Source organism: Natator depressus, chromosome 18 (genome assembly GCF_965152275.1).
Source record: "Natator depressus isolate rNatDep1 chromosome 18, rNatDep2.hap1, whole genome shotgun sequence".
NCBI lineage: Eukaryota > Metazoa > Chordata > Testudines > Cheloniidae > Natator > Natator depressus.
Window position 1 is genome coordinate 11,975,209 of NC_134251.1, and position 21,129 is coordinate 11,996,337.

General features: G+C 45.1%; 1 protein-coding gene across 1 annotated transcript; it reads left to right on the top strand.

Annotated features, from left to right (window-relative positions):
• Positions 1-239: 239 nt before the first annotated feature.
• Positions 240-20,904, top strand: MASP2 (MBL associated serine protease 2). The gene is made up of 11 exons (XM_074975380.1): positions 240-306; positions 570-789; positions 3,448-3,625; positions 4,606-4,737; positions 12,334-12,530; positions 13,102-13,249; positions 14,266-14,384; positions 15,624-15,702; positions 16,940-17,077; positions 17,814-17,888; positions 20,075-20,904. The coding sequence occupies exons 1-11, from the start codon at positions 302-304 to the stop codon at positions 20,860-20,862; spliced, it is 2,079 nt and encodes a 692-aa protein (XP_074831481.1). The 5' UTR covers positions 240-301; the 3' UTR covers positions 20,863-20,904.
• The last annotated feature ends 225 nt before the right edge of the window (positions 20,905-21,129 follow it).

Consider the following 21,129-nt stretch of genomic DNA (forward strand, 5'->3'; position numbering starts at 1 on the left):
CGGCTTCTCAGCACAAATGCCAGGCCCATTGCTCATCCCTCCAGAGAGGTGGGGGCTGAAATATTTGGAATCCAGCTGCACTTTCAGCTCCTCTTTGTACTTTGAGCCAGGGTTGACTCGGGTCCTGTACATTGAGCTCAGGCCCGCTCTGCTGTAACCACTGTTCCCAGAACTCAGCCAGTTGAGGGGGGAAAGGGAGATAAACATCAGAGTTCAAGAGCCAGACAAACATAGCAAAGCAAACTCGCCCTCAGAGGCAAGCGCACCAAGAGAAGCTGCTGCAGGCTCCGACAGTGGGAGGATGAGGTGAGTCCGGTCAAGGAGGCTCTTCTCAGGCAGCCTGGGTTCTCTAGCTCTTTGTCCTGTTTTTATGTAAGGAGATGCAACCCATCTCCTCTCCTGGGTCTTATGTCAGCAGCACTCATTTGACTCCCAGGGCATTTAGAGAGGAGAGGAGCATCAGGTGCAGAGATCTTGACTAATGTCCTAGTGCCCTCGGTGTGTAGCGAATGTGATCTCTGAGCTAACGTTCACCCCCCTGGTTACTGTCTGTGTTCCATTTGGGGCAGGCTGTACCTCCTCTTGGCAGCCCTTTGCCATGGAGTGGGTAGCAACATCCAGCTGCAGAAAATGTATGGGAGGATCACATCCCCAGACTTCCCAAACGTCTACCCCAACAACAAGCAGAGAAGCTGGAATATCAGCGTCCCCAAGGGATACGCCATCCGGATCTACTTCACCCACTTTAACATGGAGCTGTCCTACCTGTGTGAATACGATTACGTGAAGGTATGCTGAGCCTCGGGGCAAAGAGGGTGTCCATGGTCATGCATGAGGCGTATGTATTAATATACACCTTTGCGTCTGTGCATGTTGATGGCTGGCTGTATATGAGACCTATGAGAGGTGTATGTTTGTACTTACAATATGGCATGGCATGTGTACTTCTGTAGAGACACATGTATTTCTCTGGGTAATTTGCTTTATACTGTCTGTGTCTCCTGGAGCTGCATATCGCCTTCCGCACTCAGAATGAAATGTGTATACCGATATGTGGCACAACCAGCTCCAGCTGGGGTCGCAGGTTTCAAGGAACCAGTTTCTCTTATGGTCAGATCTCCTTGTAATGTTTGGGCTCAGCTGATTTGCAAGTGATGCATTCACATTGGCCCACAGGATCAGGAAGCATCGTTGGAAGAAAACTAGAGCTGGTGGAAATGCTGAAGTTTTGTTCCCTGGACAGATCGGACTTGTTGAAATTTTCTTTCATCCCACATGGAAACAAGAGGTCAGAATTTCTCACAAAATAATAGTGCTCCAATTCCATTTTGGAAATACTGAAACGAGCTTACGGAAGTGCATCACTTCTCCTATTATATTATAAATTATAATCTCAGACTTTTATCTATCATCATGCAATATCCTAGAAGCAAAACACTTCAGTCTTATTAAAATGAAGCCATTCAGTAATTTTTCACCAAAAACTGTGACAAAGTGATACAGCCCCAGGAAATGTTTCAATTTTCTTGAATCAACATTTTCTGTCCTGTCTGAAATTTTTTGACCGGCTCTACAAAATACTTGTATCTCATGAGAGCTGCGCTGATGGGACCTGGGTCAAAAGTGAGACACAGCCCAAGCAGCAGCATCAGGATGTTCATATATAGTGGTGAAGAGCTTGCGAAAAGAAAGTGGCCAATGGACTATTTGGGGGAAGTGTGAAAAAGCCTGAAAGGAGACGCTGCTGGGTCATACTCAAAGCCAGGATGATTAGGAGGATTTTGGAGGTTTTACCAGTACCTTTTGTGCCTACATATTGTTGTTGTTTTATTACTATAACACCTAGAGGCCCTGATATCCGGATCAGGGCCCGTTGTGCTAGGCGCTGTACATACATCTAATAAAAAGATAGGCCCGGCACCAGAGAATTTACAAGCTTAGCGTATGATGAGTGGCCAAAGGAATCGGGGAAGAGGGCAGCACAAGGCAGCAAACTCAGCACACCAGCTGTCCAGCCATGTGTTCATACTGATATCGCTAGGGGCATACTCGAAGGTCAGTGTGTGGCTGGGGGAGCCGTATCCACAGGAGACATGCAGGAGGCAGATGGTGTGCTCACATTGGCAGTCGTTGTTTTAAGCTCAGTAGAACCAGATCAAGCATTTTAAGTAAAATCTTAATCCCTGAGTTACTCGGGCGAGATGTTCATGTTCCTCTGAGGCCATAGTGCTTTTCACCACATCTTCCTCTGAGGCTGTACCCTGTCGGTCAGACTGCTTAGCCTCTTACCCGCTGCTAGAACTTGTGTGCATGAGCTCTCATCCCTCTCCACCCCCAGGGGCAGCACAAATCCTGTTCATCAAAAATGGCCTAGTAATAACATCCAAAACTTTCGGGGACATGGGGCTAGAGGACTGGGATACTTGGGGAATCCAGTGGGTGTTTCCCACCAAGGAACATTGCATCAGAGAGAATGTGGAAATGGAGAGATCCAGCTCAGCGGGCTTTACTGTAAATTCAAAGCTGTGTGTGTTTTAACCTGCGTTTAACCCTAATCCCTCCTTTCGCCTGTGACTGGCCATAGCCCAGTGGATTGCTCCCTCATAGGATCAAAGGGGAAAGCAAACAGGAACAAAACCCACAGCAAACAAAACTCCGGGCTGGTGGCCCAAGCTGGCCTTGGGGCTTTGTGTGTGTTGGGGGGAAGGGAGGGTTCAGGCAATGAGCTTTACAGCCAAGGATTTAGGAAAGGGGAGGAGAATGGGGGGCAAGTCAAGGCATGGGGAAATTGCTGTCCACCGTGTAACATGACAGCCGCGATTGTATAACCGAATCCAGATGGATGGTCTTCATCACAAATGTACCCCTGAGAATGCTGTAATCTCTAAACCCCCTGATTGTCCCACTGGGGGACAAACTTCCTGGTGGTGGAAAGTCTGCCAGGAGCAGGGGACCTTCAGCCTCAGCTCTGCCAGCAGAGTGGAGAGCACGTGGCTAGGGCACATGACAGATGCGCTGATTCATTCAGGGTTCTGTGGAGCCCTGGCTACAAGTTAAAGCTGCTCTTGCTAGTGCCTGTCTTGGTTCTTCCTTCCTTTTCTTGCCTCTCCAGCTATCTCCAGTCCCTCTATTCCTGCTTGGTCATGCTCCAGAGGGGTGCCCAGAGGCTGCAGAGGGGGAGATGCCACAGCTGAAAGGTGGTGGGGGGGTGGGGGAGAATCAAGGCAAGCTGGAAGCAGGCAGGGTGGTGATAGTTATATGGAGCTGGCAATGGGGCATACCATGGTTAGGGAGGGAGCTGGGTGTGGCCCTGCAGAAGGACCTACTCCTGGTCCTCCTGATTTCAGGGTTGCAGGATTGGGCTCCATATACTGGGTGGGGGGCAGGCATGGAAATAGAGGCTGCAGCTGAGTGTAGACGTGACTGACTCCTCCATCCCCTGCGCAGATCAGCTCCGGTGGGAAGCCAGTGGCCACACTGTGTGGACACGAGAGCACAGACACCGAGGAGGCTCCAGGCAACAGGACGTACCACTCCATCGACAACACCCTCACTGTGACTTTCCGATCCGACTACTCCAACGAGAACCAGTTCACCGGCTTCGAGGCCTTCTACTCAGCTGAAGGTGAGAGATGGGCCCCTCACTGAGGAGGAAGGGATAGAGAAACCAACCCAGCTACGCTAGGGCCAGCTCCCCTCCTGGCCTCACGCAGACTCTGGCTGCTAGCACCAGGGGCTGGCCGAAGGAGACAGCTGTGCTTCTCAGGTGGATGGAGACTCTGCCTGCTGCTACTAGTGAATGGATTAGGATCAGCTGTATTCATTACAGATAGTGACTCGAGTAGGTGACTACAACTCAGAACATCTATCCCCAACTCTGCCACTGTCTCATTGTGTGACATTGGGCAAGTCACTTCCTGTCTCTGAACCTGCTCTTCCCCCCTGGACAAAATGGGGAGACTCCCATTTACCATCCAGGGCTTCTGTGATGGTTAATTAACGTCTGTAAAGGATTGGAAAGTGCTGGAGGAGAGCAAAGCGTTAGGAGGTAGATTCTTCCTAGGACAATGGAGTACGACAGGAATCTGTGTGAGAACAGAATACAAAGCCAGCATTAGTAATCGCTGTGCAAGACGGCACTGTCACAGCGGGCCAGGCAGAGCTGGTGTCTGGGGAAGGGGGAATCCCCTGTATGCTCCTTCACCAGCTGTCAGATTGTGCTGGGTGTTTGGCTTTGAGTTTCATATGGTGCCTAGAGCAGGGGATCTTCCAACTGTACAAGCTAAGGGGAGGCAGTGGGGGGAGAAGTGTGTTTGAAAAGCCCCAGAGTGATTCAGAAGCACCAGCCCCGTTCGCTTCCTGGGGGAACTGTACCCCTGCCTGGCTTAGGTTCCTCTGAAAGCCCCACCTTTATGTTTTACAAAGAATACCAAGGAAAACCAGCCTGGCACAGACACATGTTAAAGGGTATAGAGTCAATTTACGAAAACATGTCCCTGCTCTGTTCCCACCTCCCCGCCAGTTCCCATTACATTCCTGCACAGAGCTCCAAGAGCCCACCACCCAGTGCAGTCAAGTTAATGCTGCTGTGTTTCAACCCGCTAGATGTTGACGAGTGTGAGCAGCTGATTGACGATGAACCGCTTTGTGACCATCACTGTCATAATTACTTGGGCGGCTTCTACTGCAGCTGCAGGGTTGGCTACGTCCTCCATGAAAACAAGAGGACCTGTGTAGGTGAGTCTGCCCCTCTACCCATGCGCAGGGTCAGCTGCCCCCACCCCGTTAGAACAGGAGTCTCTCTCGACCAGGTCAGTAAGCAATCCATGCCGCAGCCAAGTTCAGAGCTGGCCTATGGCCCCTGCAGGCCAGCTGAAGTCACCCTGATGGGGCAGGGCATGAGTCAGTGCATACACTCCTCAGCTGATGGCAGAGTGTCTAGCTCCTGCAGGTCAGGCATCCCACCCCTAGCATTCACCAGCCCTGGTGTCAGCAGTCTCAGAAGAGAGGCCATTGCTTGGGTAGGCATGGAGGTTAGAACATTCCAGTCGCTGCCAGAAATCATCCCTCCAGGCCAGGTTTTCAGCATGTTGGCTAGAGGAAGGAAGCCTGCCCCGTGGCTGCTCATATCGGAGACCTTCAGTCTGCAGGGCTACCAGCCCAGCCCCTCCGGCCAGCACTCCTGCCTTCCGAGTGCTGCGATGGATAATACTTTTGAGTCTTCTGGCGCTTCGGGATCTGAGCTCGGGGCTGCTTCGAGGAGGAACAATCTGCTGACGAGTGACAGTGGATTCCCAGTTCAGATGGAGAACAGCCCTGCTATTACCTGACGGCTAGGAGAGTCCTCATGCTATTGACACGGGCCATAATAACCCACCCTGAAATAGGTGAGGGGGCCCGCCAGAGCTCCCCCTCCCCTAGCAGGCACACAGCCGGGCTGCTGGCTGTCTCTGCTGCTCTGCACGTGCTGCTGAAGGAAGGTTTATGATCTGACAATAAGGAGTGAATGTCTGTCTGAATCAGTGCAACGATCAACACCTCGGGCTTGGTTCTGCCTGCCGCAAAACATGTGCAGATTCCTGGCGCCAGATTCCTCCCTGCCACATGCAGCTTCGCTGACCAGGAGCTGGCTCCTGTGCCTGGGGAGAACCAGGGCCATTTTGTACTTGGCCGAGGCTGGTGTGGAATGACACGGCAAGCCCAGCTTTTCCACCACTTTGCTATGGATTTAGATCTAAACTCTGAAGTTCGAGCCTGTCTCTGTATCTAGCATTTCAGTGCAGCCCATTGCAAACACACACAAATTGGGGGGATGTTTGGGTCCAATTTGGGAGCCAGACTCCGAGACTCGGGCATATCTCTAGTGCCTTGGGAACTTCTGCCTGCTGCCCCAGTCCCTTTTCCTCTTCCCATCACTGGGGCTTGTAACAACAGGGGGGCTGGGTTTGTTGTTGTTGTTGTTTTAAAGCAAATCTCCCATCTTGATTTAAAATGGCAAGCGCTGAGCTCATTCCATCCTTCAGACTCCAAAGGTCTGTTTGGAAAGATGCTGACTACTGAAGCTGCCTCTCTGAGTTTTTGGCCCCGCTCTGGGAAGGCTGCGACTGGCTGCCCTCTTACTTATTTACTCTCTTTCTCCTTTATTTTCCAGTGTGAGATAATTAAACTTCTCCTCGCATAGGCAGAGATCAAGACAGATGTGCTGGGAAGAGCTGGCTCATCCTTCTTCCTGACCTGCCCATAGCTGCATGTCACAGGGCCACCAGCTCTGCTTGCTTGTTTGATTAGTGATTTGCGCATGTCTCAGTTTCCTTCCTTCCAGACCTGCCTCCTGCAGACAATAAAATGGCCTTTCCTGTTCCTAAAGTCAACTGCAGCCTCCTCCTCATTTCTTTGTATTGCCATGTGCTGCTGAGGAAGGGAGAAGGCAGATAAGGCAGAGGCTGATAAGAGAGAGCCCTGCTGTTGGCGTTAAAGCTACCTAGAGATAGGACTGCCTCTGGTCTTAAGCCCATTGCTTTTCTTGCTTGACTGATCAAAGTGCTTAAACTAGAACAGGACCTGAATCCCTCCACCCCTTTGAACACTTGGTAAGTTCGATCTATTCAGACTCCAAGAGAGAACCTCGTGTCTGTGTTCAGACAAGCCAGAAGCCCCAGTTCTGAGCATGCTGACACTGTGGAAAAATCGGGATCTGGACCCAAACTTTATGACTTTAGCCACATCTCCCACTGGAAACCCAACCCTGTTCTAATGGTGCGATCTGGTGAACCCTCTGCAAAGTCTCTGGGCTCCAGGTGCTTTGCTAAAGAAAATAATGAAGATAGGCCCTGGCCCAGAGAATTTACGAGCTTAGCATATGATGAGTGGCCAAAGGAATGGGGGAAGAGGGCAGCACAAGGCAGTTAGTGTAAGCAAAGCAGCCAGCTTTTGGGGGAGCGGTGTCTTTCCGCTGAGTGTGGAAAGGAAGTCCCATCTCTTGCCTGATAGATCCAGAGCGCCCATTATAGCCACAAGGCAGCTCAGCTGAGCTCATATGCTGCCATGTGTCCTCTGTCTGCCACTGACAAAGATAGTATCCTGGAAACAGAGGTGGATTTAAATAAGTGGCTCCATCCAGTGCCTGGTTCCTTCTTTATAAGTGGCACAGTAGCTGGCCAGGTTAACTCCTGTGGTGCAGTCTCCACTAATGTCCCCATAGCATTGATCCATGCCTCCCTTTCCTATTTCAAGGTAACACAGGAGCTGGCTAGGTAACCTCAATGGGGTGTTCACTAGCCATGTTCCAGGACCTGTCTTCTGGCTGCAAGTGGGATATTCACTAGTGGAACTGAGAGGCTCCAGGAAAATCCCCCTGAAGATAAAGCCAGGCTTTATATTAAAAAAACTCAGCAAGTTCATGAGGCCGTGGAGCCTCTTCATTGCTGAAGTTAAAAAAAGGGCAGAGGGCACTTAAAACAAGCCTCAGAAGCTCAGTCTCTCTACTCCAATCTCTGCTTTTCTATGCTCAGTTCATGCATACCCCAAATCCCTGTTCCAAGGGAAGACTGGGAGGAAGGATGGTCTAATAGGTAGAGCGTCAGATGCAGGCTTGGAAGACCTGGGCTCAGTCCCGGCTTAATGACAGACTTCATGTATGACATTGGGCAAGTCATTTAATCTACCCTGTGCCTCAGTCTCCCATCTGTAAAATGGGGACAACACCACTTCCCTACCTCACAAGGATGTTGTGAGGGTAATCCCCTCCCCCCTCCCCAACACACCATGAGTGTGAAGCGCTTAGATACTCTGGTGATGAAGGCTGTAGTCAAACCTGGACACCTAGAGATCACAGTGCCAATCTCAGCCTGACTAGCTCTTTCATGGGTAGGAAGGCTCTGTCCTGATGTACTTGATCTTGTCTTGAAGGCTGCTTCATGCTCGCAGTACTTCTGTTGGCTTCCATGCTTATAGCAGCTTGAGATTTTTCTGGTGGCTCAATGGCACAAATTTACAACCCACTTTTTGTTAGAAACCTAATGAGCCAGTGGCACTGAGCTCACAAGTTTAGAGGGGCTCATTTTTCAGAGTTCAAGTCTCTGGTGAACAGCTCACTGTGATTCGAATAAAAATATGGGCTAAGTATAATTGAGCACTCTCTGGGCAGCTGTAAAGGTTGGTTTGAGAAACCCAGGCTCTGCATTCCTGCTGAGAGCTGTTTGAACATTTGATTCTTTTTGTGCTGGCTAGTTTATGAGTTTCTCACTTGCAGATCTGCGAAGTAAAAATATAGCCCTTTCAAAGGCAGCTCCCAATGGCCACATCCAGGAGATATTGAATAGAAAAGTAGAACAGGTCCTAAAGTGTTTCATCTTCAAGCTGCAAATCCCTTGGTCTGGCATGAGGTGTCTGCTCCTGTCTGGTCAGCTGGTTTTAGCTGCTGCTTGTGGCTACATATCAAGAGGGTTTATTGGTGTCTGCTCACATGTCCCCAAACTGTCTTGTTGCAAAACCACCAACCACAATGAGTCTCAATGGGCACTCTTGGCTCAAAGGAGCCAGGTTTAAGTGAGGATGAAGAATTAATTAGCCTCCATCTTTGCCCTTCCTTAGTCCTCCAGAACAAGGTTAAGATTGAGGACCCATTTTCTGAATAGTGAGATGTCTGCACTTTCCTCCTCTTATTAGTATTGTGGCAGCACTGAGGGATTCCAGTCACAAACCAGGAGCTAGGTGTGCTAGGCGCTGTATGAACAGTACAAATAGACTGTTCCTGCCCCAAAGAGCTTCTCCACAAACATCTTGTTTGTGCTATGTTAGGAGATTAACACTTTTGGGGCAATTCTGGAACACAGGAATTTCCTTAATGGATCAGACCCATGGTTCATGTAGTTCAGTGCCTGGTCTCTGACAATGGTCAGTTCCAAATGCTTCAGAGAATGGTATAAATCCCTCATAATCAACAGTTCTGAAATACACCTCTGTGAGCTGTTCCTTCCTAACTCTAATTGGTGGCTGCCTTATGTCCTGTGTTGATCCCCCTTAGACATTTTGATCCTAGTTAGGGTAACTGTAATTGTCTAGTCTGCTTTTATTCCACTAAACTCTTAGTTTTATTAACATCATGTGTCAGCAAGTTCCACAAGGAACATAAGAACGGCCATACTGGGTCAGACAAATGGTCCATCTAGCCCAGGATCCTGTCTTCTGACAGTGGTCAATGCCAGGTGCCTCAGAGGGAATGAACAGAACAGGTCATCATCAAGTGATCTACCCCATTACCCATTCCGTAATTATATGCAACATTTTAAAAGTATTTCCTTATATCAAACTTTAAATTTCTTGGCCTTTAATTTCATGTAGGTGTCCCATTGTTCTTGTATTATTGGAGAAAGTAAATAGTCTTTGGATACCATGGTGATAGGTAATATATGCACAAAATATGTGAACCCAACTGACCACTTCTGTAACATTCATTATCTTAGATTCCTCTATCATGTTGCCCTTTACTCTCTTCTCTAACTAATCCCAGTATTTTAAATATAAATATATATGATGATTACAATAAATATAGTATATAATTTCCCATGTTTAGGTTGGATATTAGGAAAAACTTTTTCACTAGGAGGGTGGTGAAACACTGGAATGCGTTACCTAGGGAGGTGGTGGAATCTCCTTCCTTAGAGGTTTTTAAGCTCAGGCTTGACAAAGCCCTGGCTGGGATGATTTAATTGGGGATTGGTCCTGCTTTGAGCAGGGGGTTGGACTAGATGACCTCCTGAGGTCCCTTCCAACCCTGATATTCTATGATTCTATGTATAATAAATGGAAACTAAGATCAGGTAGCCTAGCACAGAGGTCATTGTAACAGAGATGGCCCTGTCCCACACTCTCGCCTCCACAGGGGTATTCCTAATTCATGCAGTAGATGCAAGGCATGGGTGAAGGCTTCTGTAGGTAAGGTATTGGATCTTTGGAATGAGAACATGCACTATCTCTTTCTTTAGGCTAGAAGGGTATTGCTCCTTGGCTCCCGCCTGTTTTATGATCACTCATAAGGGTGATAGGATTAGCTTAGCCTCTTGTGATACAAGGGAAATGAAGTTTCTGGAGAGCAAGCAATTTTCCACTACCTTGTTTGTGACCAGGAAGGAGTTAACGTTTTGTATTGAATTGGATTTCCTTCTTGTTCCGGCCCTGTGATGGATGAAAGTGAGGATGTGGTCATGCTACTTTCCACCAAGCTCTTAAGGGCAAAGTAAAGAACCCAAAGTCTCCGAATCAATACTGTAAGCAACACCATCAATGGCTCAGGAAGGCATATCACAGAAGATTAATAGCACAATGGGGCCCTAGTTTTCTGTCTAATACTCACCAAAGGCTTCAGTACATTGAGGCACAGACCATAGAATTACAGGGCCATCCATTTAGTGGGAAAAAATGTGGCAGTGACTTAAAGAAGAAAGCAATTGCCAATTATTTTCCTGGCGTGTGGAGTAGGAGGAAGAGATGGGTGTCAACATCTAACATAGCTCAGCTGATTCCTTTACACCAGCTACAGGAAACAAAGTGAGCAGCAGCCTGGAAGAGCAGAGTCAAAATCAGCTGCCAAACTCCTGGCACTTTAGTGCACCAAAGATCTTTCTCACTCCTGTAGGGCAAAAGCAAATGCACTCTGCAGGTGGGACGGGCACTTTGACCAGGACTTTAAAATTGAGTGTGTGTTCAGATTCCATGACAGAGGGGCCTGGTATTAAAGCAAAAAGCCTAACCATCTGTATTATTGTTCTCTGATGTTTGGGTGACAAGGTAGCTGCTTCAGGGGGTTGAAATACAATGCACTCTGATGCTTAGGTACCATGGCAATGGATAGGTTCATGTAGTTGCTCAGAGCTGCTCCAGAAGAGCCGGTCAGAGTTATGGTTCTGAAACTTCAGCTTGCTCCGGAAGGATACTACCGCTCTGCTTATGTTTCTATCAAGAAACATAAGCAGAGCCCAAAGCGCGTAACTGTTTGTATTGTGATAGCGCAAGTATGCTAGGCACTGTTCAAACACATAACAAACATATGATCTCTGCCTCAAAAAGCTTACAATGTAAATCTGAGCATCAGCAGACGGGATTGTTGTATAATTGAGGGTCAGGTGAGAATAGGTTTCATTCTCCAAAATAAGAGGAGCCCACAATTTTACCATAAGAAATCTGAGAATTATTTAAGTGGCACGAACATGCTCTGTGCCATACAATAGACAGTCCCTACCCTGAGAAGCTTTCCCTCTAACTAGACAACACAAAATGTGACAGGCAACCCATAGGAAAGTTCTGTTTTAGATTGTTGAGTGTGTTTAGTAATGGAGGGTGGGGGTTGTGATGGCATTTTTGTTGACAGGGATTAGGATTGTGGGCCTAAGGATATGTTTAAAAAGCTAAACAGTTTTCCCTTTTATAATTAATTTAGCTTTACCAATGCTGCTATAGACTGGACAATATGCCAAATTTAGCAACTGGTCCATCATTCCCTATTAATTAAAGGAAGCTGCTCATCTGACTCTTGGCAGCACATCATAAAGCCTTGGTGCCCAGCTAATCAAAGCACCACTTTGCAGCAATCAACAAGCAGAGAGCCTTGTGGTTGTTCCTCCCTGTCTCTCTTCAGCAGGAAGCATTGTGGCTCCAAGTTCAAGGGGCACAGCTGGTTTTGCCCAGAGAATAAAGTATCTTAAATCTCTGGCAAAGGAAGAAGGATTAGATGTATCGTGAGGTTTCTGGAAGTGAGGGACTGATAGCTTTGACTAGAACCATGCAGAGTCTGGCTACAGTAGGAAAGCTACGTGTTTAGCAGCTTACAGTGTTGCTGGGGCATCGCAGACCTGACATACAGATTCTCTATTTCACTCCTGCCTGCATCCCAGCTCTGTCACATTCTCATATTTCCCAGCCAGCCACTGCTGGACCGACAGAGCCCTACCATTGCCTCTTAATTCTGACCTGCAACACCCTGGCTATTAAGGTTCTGGCTCCTCCTCTTCTTCCCACTCAGTCCCTGCCCTTGTCAAGGTACCATTCCTGAGACAGCACTGCTTTATGGTGCTAGGCCTCTAACTATGCCCCAAAGTCACTGATAGATCTAGTGACTTTTGCAACAGGGACAAATCCAGACTAGGGACATCTGTAAGGCTCCCCCATGCCCCCCCCCTTACACAATTTGCTTCCCTTGTGCCCTAAGCAACGATTTGAAAGTTATTCTCCAGAAGAGAGACTAGTGTAGAAGAGGCTCTGCAATCCCTACTATGCGAGGAGATGCAGCTCTAGGGGAAATTATCTCTGTTACCATTTTTGTTTTTCTTCTTCTAGCTCAGTGTCAGAACAATGCTTTTACTAAGAGATCTGGAGTGATCATCAGTCCCAATTATCCCAAGCCTTATCCCAAACTCTCCACCTGCAGCTACACTATCCGGGTGGAAGATGGCTTCATGATCATCCTGGAATTTGTGGAAACCTTTAACGTGGAAAGTCACATGGAAACAGTGTGTCCCTATGACGCCCTTAAGGTCTGTTGAGTCTCATTGTTTTTTCATCACAGTCTTGATGGCTGAGCCTACTTTCGTCACTTGCTGCACCTTCCTCAAATCGTACCCTTTATCCCTTGCCCTTTAAGGTTTTCTTGTTTGGGAATGTCACCAAGAACAACACACTTTCATAAGATGATTGGGAAGCAAGATTCCCGGCTTCTATCCTAAGCTCTGCCCTTAACTCACTGTGTGATTTTGGGCAAGTGACTTAACCTCTTGTAGTGACAGCTTGCCTACCTGTGAAATAGACATAATATCTACCTCATGAGGATGTTGTAAGGCTTAATAATATTTCTAAAGCCCTTTGAGATGCTTTGATGAAAGATGCTCGATATGCAATTATTGATGACTTGCTATCAATCAAAATAACTATAGCTTTGTTTCTATTGAACATTTAACAAAATTTATCATCCCCTAAGAGAGCCATAGCTAGAGGTTTGCACAGTCCGTACCTGCGTGTCCTATTGAAGTCAAGTTGTATGCTCCTTAGATGATCTGAGTACCCTGGAATGGGCAAAGCACGGTTGTCTGACTCTTCTCACTGTTTCAGATTAAAACACCCAAAAAGGAATATGGCCCATTCTGTGGACAGAACATACCTCCAAAAATTGAGACAGGCAGCAATGTTGTGGATATTACTTTCACCACCGATATCTCCGGAGACCACACTGGTTGGAAGATCTCATACACTACAACAGGTGGGTAGCTCTGTTCTTGCCATTTGTAAATCTAGCTCTTCTGTAGGAGGCAGGGCTGCTGATGCTGATTCCAGAGCCAAATTTCTTTATGCTCATATTAATTCTTGCTACATTCTCAGTCTATCACCTTTTTGACTAGGATCAGTAGTAAGGGTATTTCTGTGAGATCCATTTCACTGGCAATATTGCCACGCTACTCATTTCAAATTAACCTGCACTTCCTGCCGCATCAGGAGCTTGATCATGTAATGAACTGGTTATTGTGTAAGTGTACCACTTCTCTATACTGGATGGAATCAACTGCACTTCATAGGCTTGATGCTGCTCAGCAGTGATTCTCCTTCAGCTCAAATAGTAAGGGCTTGCGCTTTTGGAGCAGGAGAATTTCTATCCGTGTGAAGTTCTAAAAGGCCAAGGTGTACAGCATAGTAGTAACCGATGCACTGCTGTTTGCTACTGTTCTGTTACACTACCACACAGTGCATCTCTGACACTTCTCCCTACTTAATTTTCAGCTGCAGAGCACTCCCAGGACTTCATTCCAGGGAGGCATACACAGCAAGCAAACCATTCTAAACTGCTTTCATACTTGGTTAATGAAGCAAGTACAAACTAATGTAAAACCCCTTGAGGAGAGCCAGAACAACAACGCAGGGTGAGATTCTCCTTGGGTCTAGCGTCAGAATTGTCTGGCCTGGCTCTGGCTTTAAGAAACAAGCACCCAGCTTGGTAGAACTATGAACTGGTGTCTAGGCTACAGAGACGCCCTTCACTCCACAGCTTCGGGAAGACTAGTCAGTCCTGTGTGACCCAGAATCGGCGTTGCTAACTGCAGCCATTGGTCATGAGTACAACACAGCAAATTTACACATTTCTCTGTGAAATGTTTCCTTTTGGTCTTAGTTACGCTGTGAGGGGAAAACATGGTATTTGGTTTCCTAATAGCAGATTTAGAAACAAAGATTAGAATCTGCCTTAGGAGGAAGGATAATGTTTTGTTTTCCATCCCGCTACAGCTTTGCCATGCCCCAGTCCTAAAGCACCACCCCATGGTCACATCAATCCAGTGCAAGCAAAATACATCCTGAAAGACTACTATACTCTGTCCTGTGATACTGGATATGTGCTGTTGGAAGTAGGTAAACCAAAGCTTCTCCTTCTCTGGTTTCCCTAGGGAGGTTAATTTGTGGAATTAAATGTGTTTCTCTCCAGTTAGCCACTGTACAAAGAATTTAACATCTGTACTGCTCCTAGTGTAATTGTGGGTGCATCAACTATACACACACAGTTTGCATTAGTTATTTTTGCAGTTGTGGTCCTTCCGAAATTGTCCTTTCCCAAACAAGTTTTAGTGTCCAGATTTAGAAGCTTTCTGGCCATCACTTACAGTTTTGTCTGTAATTGAGTTGGGAGCTAGAGAATAACTTTAAAAATATTTACCATGTTGACTTAATGGAACAGAATGATTTTTTAAAAAATTCTTTAAATTGTTACTACATCTCTGCAGAGGGAGTTTTTAAAACTAGATGTTTGCTCTCTATTGCTGCACTAGAAGACATTTTACATTCAGTCCCATAGCATTTCAACTTCAGTGTTTATGAGGTAATTTCTGAAGATATTCCAAATACAGCACCCACTCAGAGCAAGCTTCTGAGATCACAGTTTGGCTCTTATTATTTAGTTTCACACAGGCTTATCTTCATGATCAATACAAAAAGTGTACTAGCTCCACATTAACGGTCTTTCCATTTTCTACACATTCACTAAGATTCTAGAATCTATCCTGCTTTTGACAGTTTGAGGACATTGCTGTTCATGTACAGACCTAGGATAACTAAATGCATCTGAGTTGTGTGAGTTTAAATGAATAATCAAAATGAGATGCAGTAAAGGGTCTGTTCATGTAGCGAAATAGATAAAATCCAGAAGATACACCATGCTCTTACTTGAATATTTTTATATTACTTTAGCCATCTCCATTGTTAACCATTAGGAGCACACAGCAGGCATAAATGGGTAGAACTGCTACTCCAAAACAAATATCCAGAACTGTTAAGTTACCCTCACTTATTCCACCAAATAGTGGTAAGAAAGGTTATGTTTGTGTCCAAGATGAGTGCAGTATAGGAAATACCTTTTCCCCTCACTAAAATGATATATCTACTGTTTAAGAACAAAGTAGGACATCTGAGAATCTCATCACAAACCTGTATAAATCTGTTTTATGCATATTTTTCATTCCATATCAGTGAGCTAAAACCCTATACATTATATTTAACTGACGCATTCTCCGAGTGAGCAACATCATGATTATTAATGAAGCCAAGTGAGTAATTTTAGAGAAATAAATACATTTCCTATTTTCCTCTTGCAGAATGAACTGGTTTTAAAGTCTTTTAAAGCAGAATGTCAAAAGAGTGGTTCCTGGAACAAACCAATTGCAAAGTGCATCAGTAAGTCAACACTAATTGTTTTCAACTTTGCAGTATACCAATGTCTCAATTCTTCTGTCAAACACAGAATATAAAATTACCTTCATAAGTGCCAAGATGTAGGAGGCAATATAGGTTTGATGGGTTTTTTTTAGTTGCGTAAAAGCCACCCCTTTTATTATTTCAATTGTATTTCATATTCAAAAATTGGAAGCTGCCTTGATTTTTTCCACCATTCTTTAAAAGCATGTTTTAAAAAGCAATGATGGTAGCAACGCGAAGTTAATTTACTTGGAAACTATACTACAGGTATCCAGAAACTGATCAGAGCTATTAGCATAGAGGGAAAACTATTCCAATTGTTCAATACCTCCCCCCACAAATTACAACTACTTTGTGTTAAGTAAGTTCAAATCCTCACAACACCTAGGTGGTACTGCAGGTAGCGACATGCCCATTTTGTAGGTGGGTAAATGGAGACACAGTGAGGTAAAAGGATTTGGTATAGCTCACCAAGCAAGTCACTAGCAGGTGGGAACAGAATCCTGAAGTCCTACTTCCCAGTGTCTTGCTCTAAGAACTATTAGGCATAGTCTCTTCCTTTATAAGAAATGTAGAATTCTAGATTTATCCATACTTCCTTCTGGGCTGTGTCATAACAATTACCAATATGAATGACATACTGTAGATAGTAGACTGGTCTAGATTAGAATGCAGGTCTGTTTCCTTGTAAGGCCCTGGGTGTAACTGCTTCCAGCACCCAAAAGTGCTACCTTTAACTTTAATTTTATAAAAATGTGTGTGTCTGGTTGCATTATAATTTACTCTTCAGAAGATAGTCCAATAATTCCACTTGACCCAGACTTTCCCTCATATTCACCATCCAACCTCCTCCCCCACCCCCAGGAGAAAACTTGGGTAAAACAAGTCTTGCACTGTTCCCTCCCTGTAGAGCGGCACTCGAGTTGATGCACAAACACTGAAAAGGGCCATTCTTTTTAAATGTCTTCTCTAGTTTTAAAAGGTTCCCTTTAAGCAGCTTTCAAAGTGCATCCTAAGGAGCTACAGAGATTATCTCCTGTCTCCGATGGCCACTATATAGTAGGACATGAAGACAGCAAACTTCCTTCCATGACACACTCTCAACAGGGGTAGGAGCCAATCAGCTCCTGCCCTCCTGGCTTGACTGTTGCAGCCCATTTTTACATTGGTAATTAGAAGAACCTTTCACAATTCTGTCTTTCGGAACTGTTTTCAGTTGTTAACTGTGGTCGACCTGAAGACATAGACAACGGCACGATTACTTACATCACAGGACCAGAGGTGACCACCTACAAAGCTGAGATTCAGTACAAATGCGAGAGCACCTTCTACACTATGAAAGCAAGTAATAATGGTAAGGGGAGACCTTATTCCTTACAGCCTGATCCTTAGACGCTGAGAACAAGCAACTCCTGACATCAGTGCTCAGCACCTCCCAGGTCCCGGCCCTGCATTAGGCAAGAACATTTAGAAATCAGGCATGGGGCACAAAAAATTCAGCCAGTCACTTTGACTGAGAGGTTCAAGACAGTATTTTTCTCTGCAGCTGGTGAATTTGTGATGGTGCTGTAGCATGTACTGGCAATACTTCATTCAGATCAGTAGAACGTGGCCCTAAAATATTATATAAAAGATTAGTTTAATGTTGATCTCTTTGATTTAAGAAACGATCCTTGGGTGAGGGCTGGCTCTGGAATGCTACAAAAGATCTGTTTCAGAGGATTTAATTAATATACCTAACACTTCATACATGTCCCCGACCCTTCAGGGTGTGGAATTTACATTCAAGTCACATCTGAGGGTGCCACTTTACAAGTGGCAGTGGTGGCTTTAGGCTTAGGTAGGATACTTATGCTGCATAATACCCTGACCACCCACATCTCACAGCCCAGTTAGAGAGAGGGATGATGCACAGAGCCACCTTCCCATAGGAATTCACAAAACCTAAGAGGGTAGTAGGACCTGAACTCTGAGAATTGAAAAACCTCTGTACTTATATAGTCAGATACAGCCATGTTCTGTAGATGCAGAGCTTTGAAAACATGCTGGCCACTTAACATGTGCATTCTTGCCTTTTCTATGACATGCAGGTAGATACCAGTGTGGTGCTGATGGATACTGGAAGAACTCCAAGAGAGAAAAAGCTCTGCCAATCTGTGAGCCAGGTAATGTATGAATTTATACAAGGAGTTTATAATTGATGTAGATTAGCAAGAACTTGATATCAGGATAAGAAGTGCAGCTTTGTTTAGTATAATTTGTCTTATGAGTGGTCTTTAAATAGTGTTGTTGCCAAAAATTACACTAGTACCTGGTCCTTACTCATTACGTTCTATACAAGGATCTGGCAGCATGTTGGGTACCCTTCAGGCATGCCTGGATTCTCTCACCTAACCCATGCCTCATCGTCTATATTGCTATTTATAATCATGCTGGTGGAGCTACCCATGTAGGTACTCCCCGTGCTGCTGACATATGACATATCCAGCATAGACATACCTGTAGAAGTGGTGTCATCTGAGACTCAACAGGATGGGGAACATGATATAATTACAGTAAAAGATAAAAGAAAGACACATTGATGGGTCTAAATTTTCACAATATCCAGAGTTCAGCTAGGGTTCCTTTAGTCACTAATTCTTTTACAGTGGTACCCATTTTTAAGAATCCCTCTTTTGTCCTTCTCCTGCATTTTCCACCATTGTTAACATGGAGGCTTGAAGCTGAGCACCTCTCATGTCCCATCAGGACAGTGGAAACTGTGGATTCTCAGGACCTCTTAAGCTCATACCTGATTCTGTCTGACCCAATTTACAGTAGAGCAGATGCCTCTTTGAGCCTGGTACCAGAAGCAGGAAAAAGTTTCACAATAAAATTAGAATTTCTTAGTTTGTATAGTCAACATAGGTACAGTTTGCATGAGTATCAGGCTAAAGCAGAAAGACTTGAGTGAAAACAAGCCCATTGTCAGGTAGTTTTACTGCAGAATGTCATGATTTTGAATGTTTGGGCAATTAAATTACTGACTTTGCAACATTGCCTAATTAGCTGGTATTTAGACAGCATGAAAACCAATGAAGTTGAGTTTTGTGCTATTCTGTAATTTCACATTATATTAAGCGTCCTTTACAGTAAAATTGATTTTCATTCCCCTCTATAGTTTTAGACTAAATGTTTTTATACCCTTCTGTTCTTCTTCAAATGATGGTCCCTATTGTATGCCAGTGTGGATTATACATGTGTACCATGCACCCGTAGTCAGAGAATTTGAAAGTAGCATTTACTGCTCTGTGCACACTCCCTGGCTCACCTCCCACTTCCAACCAAGGCAATAGATTGTGGGGCAGACGTACTACCTCTTCAGTTCCTTCTCACTGCTGCACGGACCAGGTTGAAGCCTTTAGTGACCTCCTAGATATCGGTAAAGCAGCCACATAGCTCTCCATCCACATTTGCAAGGCATTACACCCTGCTACAGGACTCGGCTGCGGATGCATCCTTTGGGATGGAGGTTCTTCATTCAACCCTACTGCCCTTATCCTCCCTCCTACCTCCTTCTTAGGTACTACTTGTCAATCACCCACAGTGGAATACAACAGGGACCATCACTTGAAGAGGAGGAAATTACTTACCTGTAACTGGAGTTCTTAGAGATGTGAGATCCCCCTATCCACTACCCACACTCCTTCCCCTCTGCTTCAGATCTTATCTGATTTGCAGTGGAGAAGGAACTAAAGAGGTGGTTGGTCCACTCTGTCCTTTATTACCTCAGTCAGAAGCACAAGATGAGCCAGAGCACATGCGCAGACCAAACCAACACTACTTCCAAATTCTCTGACTCTGGGCACATGCATAACCCACAGTGGAATACAGATAGAGACCACACATCTCAAAGAACTTCCAGTTACAGGTAAGTAACTTTCTCATCTTCTCCTTGTGCCCAAACTTTATATGTAGCCTCTTTCTTTATTCTTAAAGTAGGATTCTTCAAGTCTTGGTCCCTATATGTATTCTGCTCACAGTGCAAGAAATTAAAGGTGGGATTTTCAGAAGTGCTTAAGTGCGCTAGGAGCCCAAGTCCCCTTGAAAATCACACCCTAAAATCAATATTATCTGACAGCATCAACCCATTTGCGAACTTAAGTTTGCAACTGTGCTCTTGTCTAGGTTTTCAGGCTGGTCACAGATGAGAACTAAAAATCATTTGCAAATTATTTCACTGTTCCAAAATTAACTAGTTAGAAGCAATGTCTACACATGGTGACTTCAGCTGAGCCAGACTTAGTAACCAGTTGTCATACTCTAAATCTTTACTAAATATTTATCACTTCATGTGCTTCTCTCCCATCAGTTTGTGGAATACAAACGAGGACAACCCTGGAACAGAGGACAACCCTGGAACGTATAATTGGAGGGAAAAGGGCAAAGCCTGGACAATTCCCCTGGCAAGTTATGCTAATTAATGAAGACGGAAGCTCAGCCGGTGGCGCCCTCTTGTATGACAATTGGGTTTTAACTGCTGCTCATGCAGTCGTCCATCAGATGGACCCATCAACTTTGACAATCAAAATGGGATTTCTGGACAAAAATTCAGCTCACTACCAACAAGCCTGGGCAGAAGGAATTTTTGTACATGAAGGTTACAGTGATGGCATGAGTTTTAACAACGACATTGCCCTGATTAAACTGAAACATAAAGTCCCAATTAATGCAAATATTACACCCATTTGCTTGCCAAGAAAAGAAGAAAGATTCCATGTGAAAACAGATGATATGGGAACTGTAGCTGGCTGGGGAAGAACTGAGAAAAGGAGGCTTTCCCCTCATCTACTGTATGTTGAATTAGTAGTTATTGACAACAGAAAGTGTAAAGATGCATTTGCAAAGCTGCCAAGTGGAAAATCTCTGCTAATAACAGAAAACATGTTGTGTGCTGGGGAGGAAGAAGGGGGAAAAGATTCTTGTCAGGGTGACAGTGGGGGACCATTAACTTTCGTAGACAGCCTGACTAAGAAATGGTTTGTCGGTGGTATTGTGTCCTGGGGCGTAGACTGTGGGGTTGCTGGCCAATATGGGGTATACACGAAACTGATTAACTACATTTCGTGGATTGAAAACACCATTCTGAAAAATTCTTAAATAGTCTCTTATGTGCAGTGACTTAATGAAAAGTGAGTAAAAATAACACTCTCCCTTTTGGTACATTAAGACATTTAACAGATCAGATTCCAGTTTTGTAATATTTTTAAAGTTGATTTAATAGATTTCAGTTTGTGTCAATTAATACTTTCAGGTGTTATATCTGCCCAACTAACCTAATCAATTAGTTTTACGCTCAAATCTTATTTTAAAGTTGCTTTCCCCCATACCTGTTGATAGGTGGAAGGCTCAAAAGATCAAGGGAAA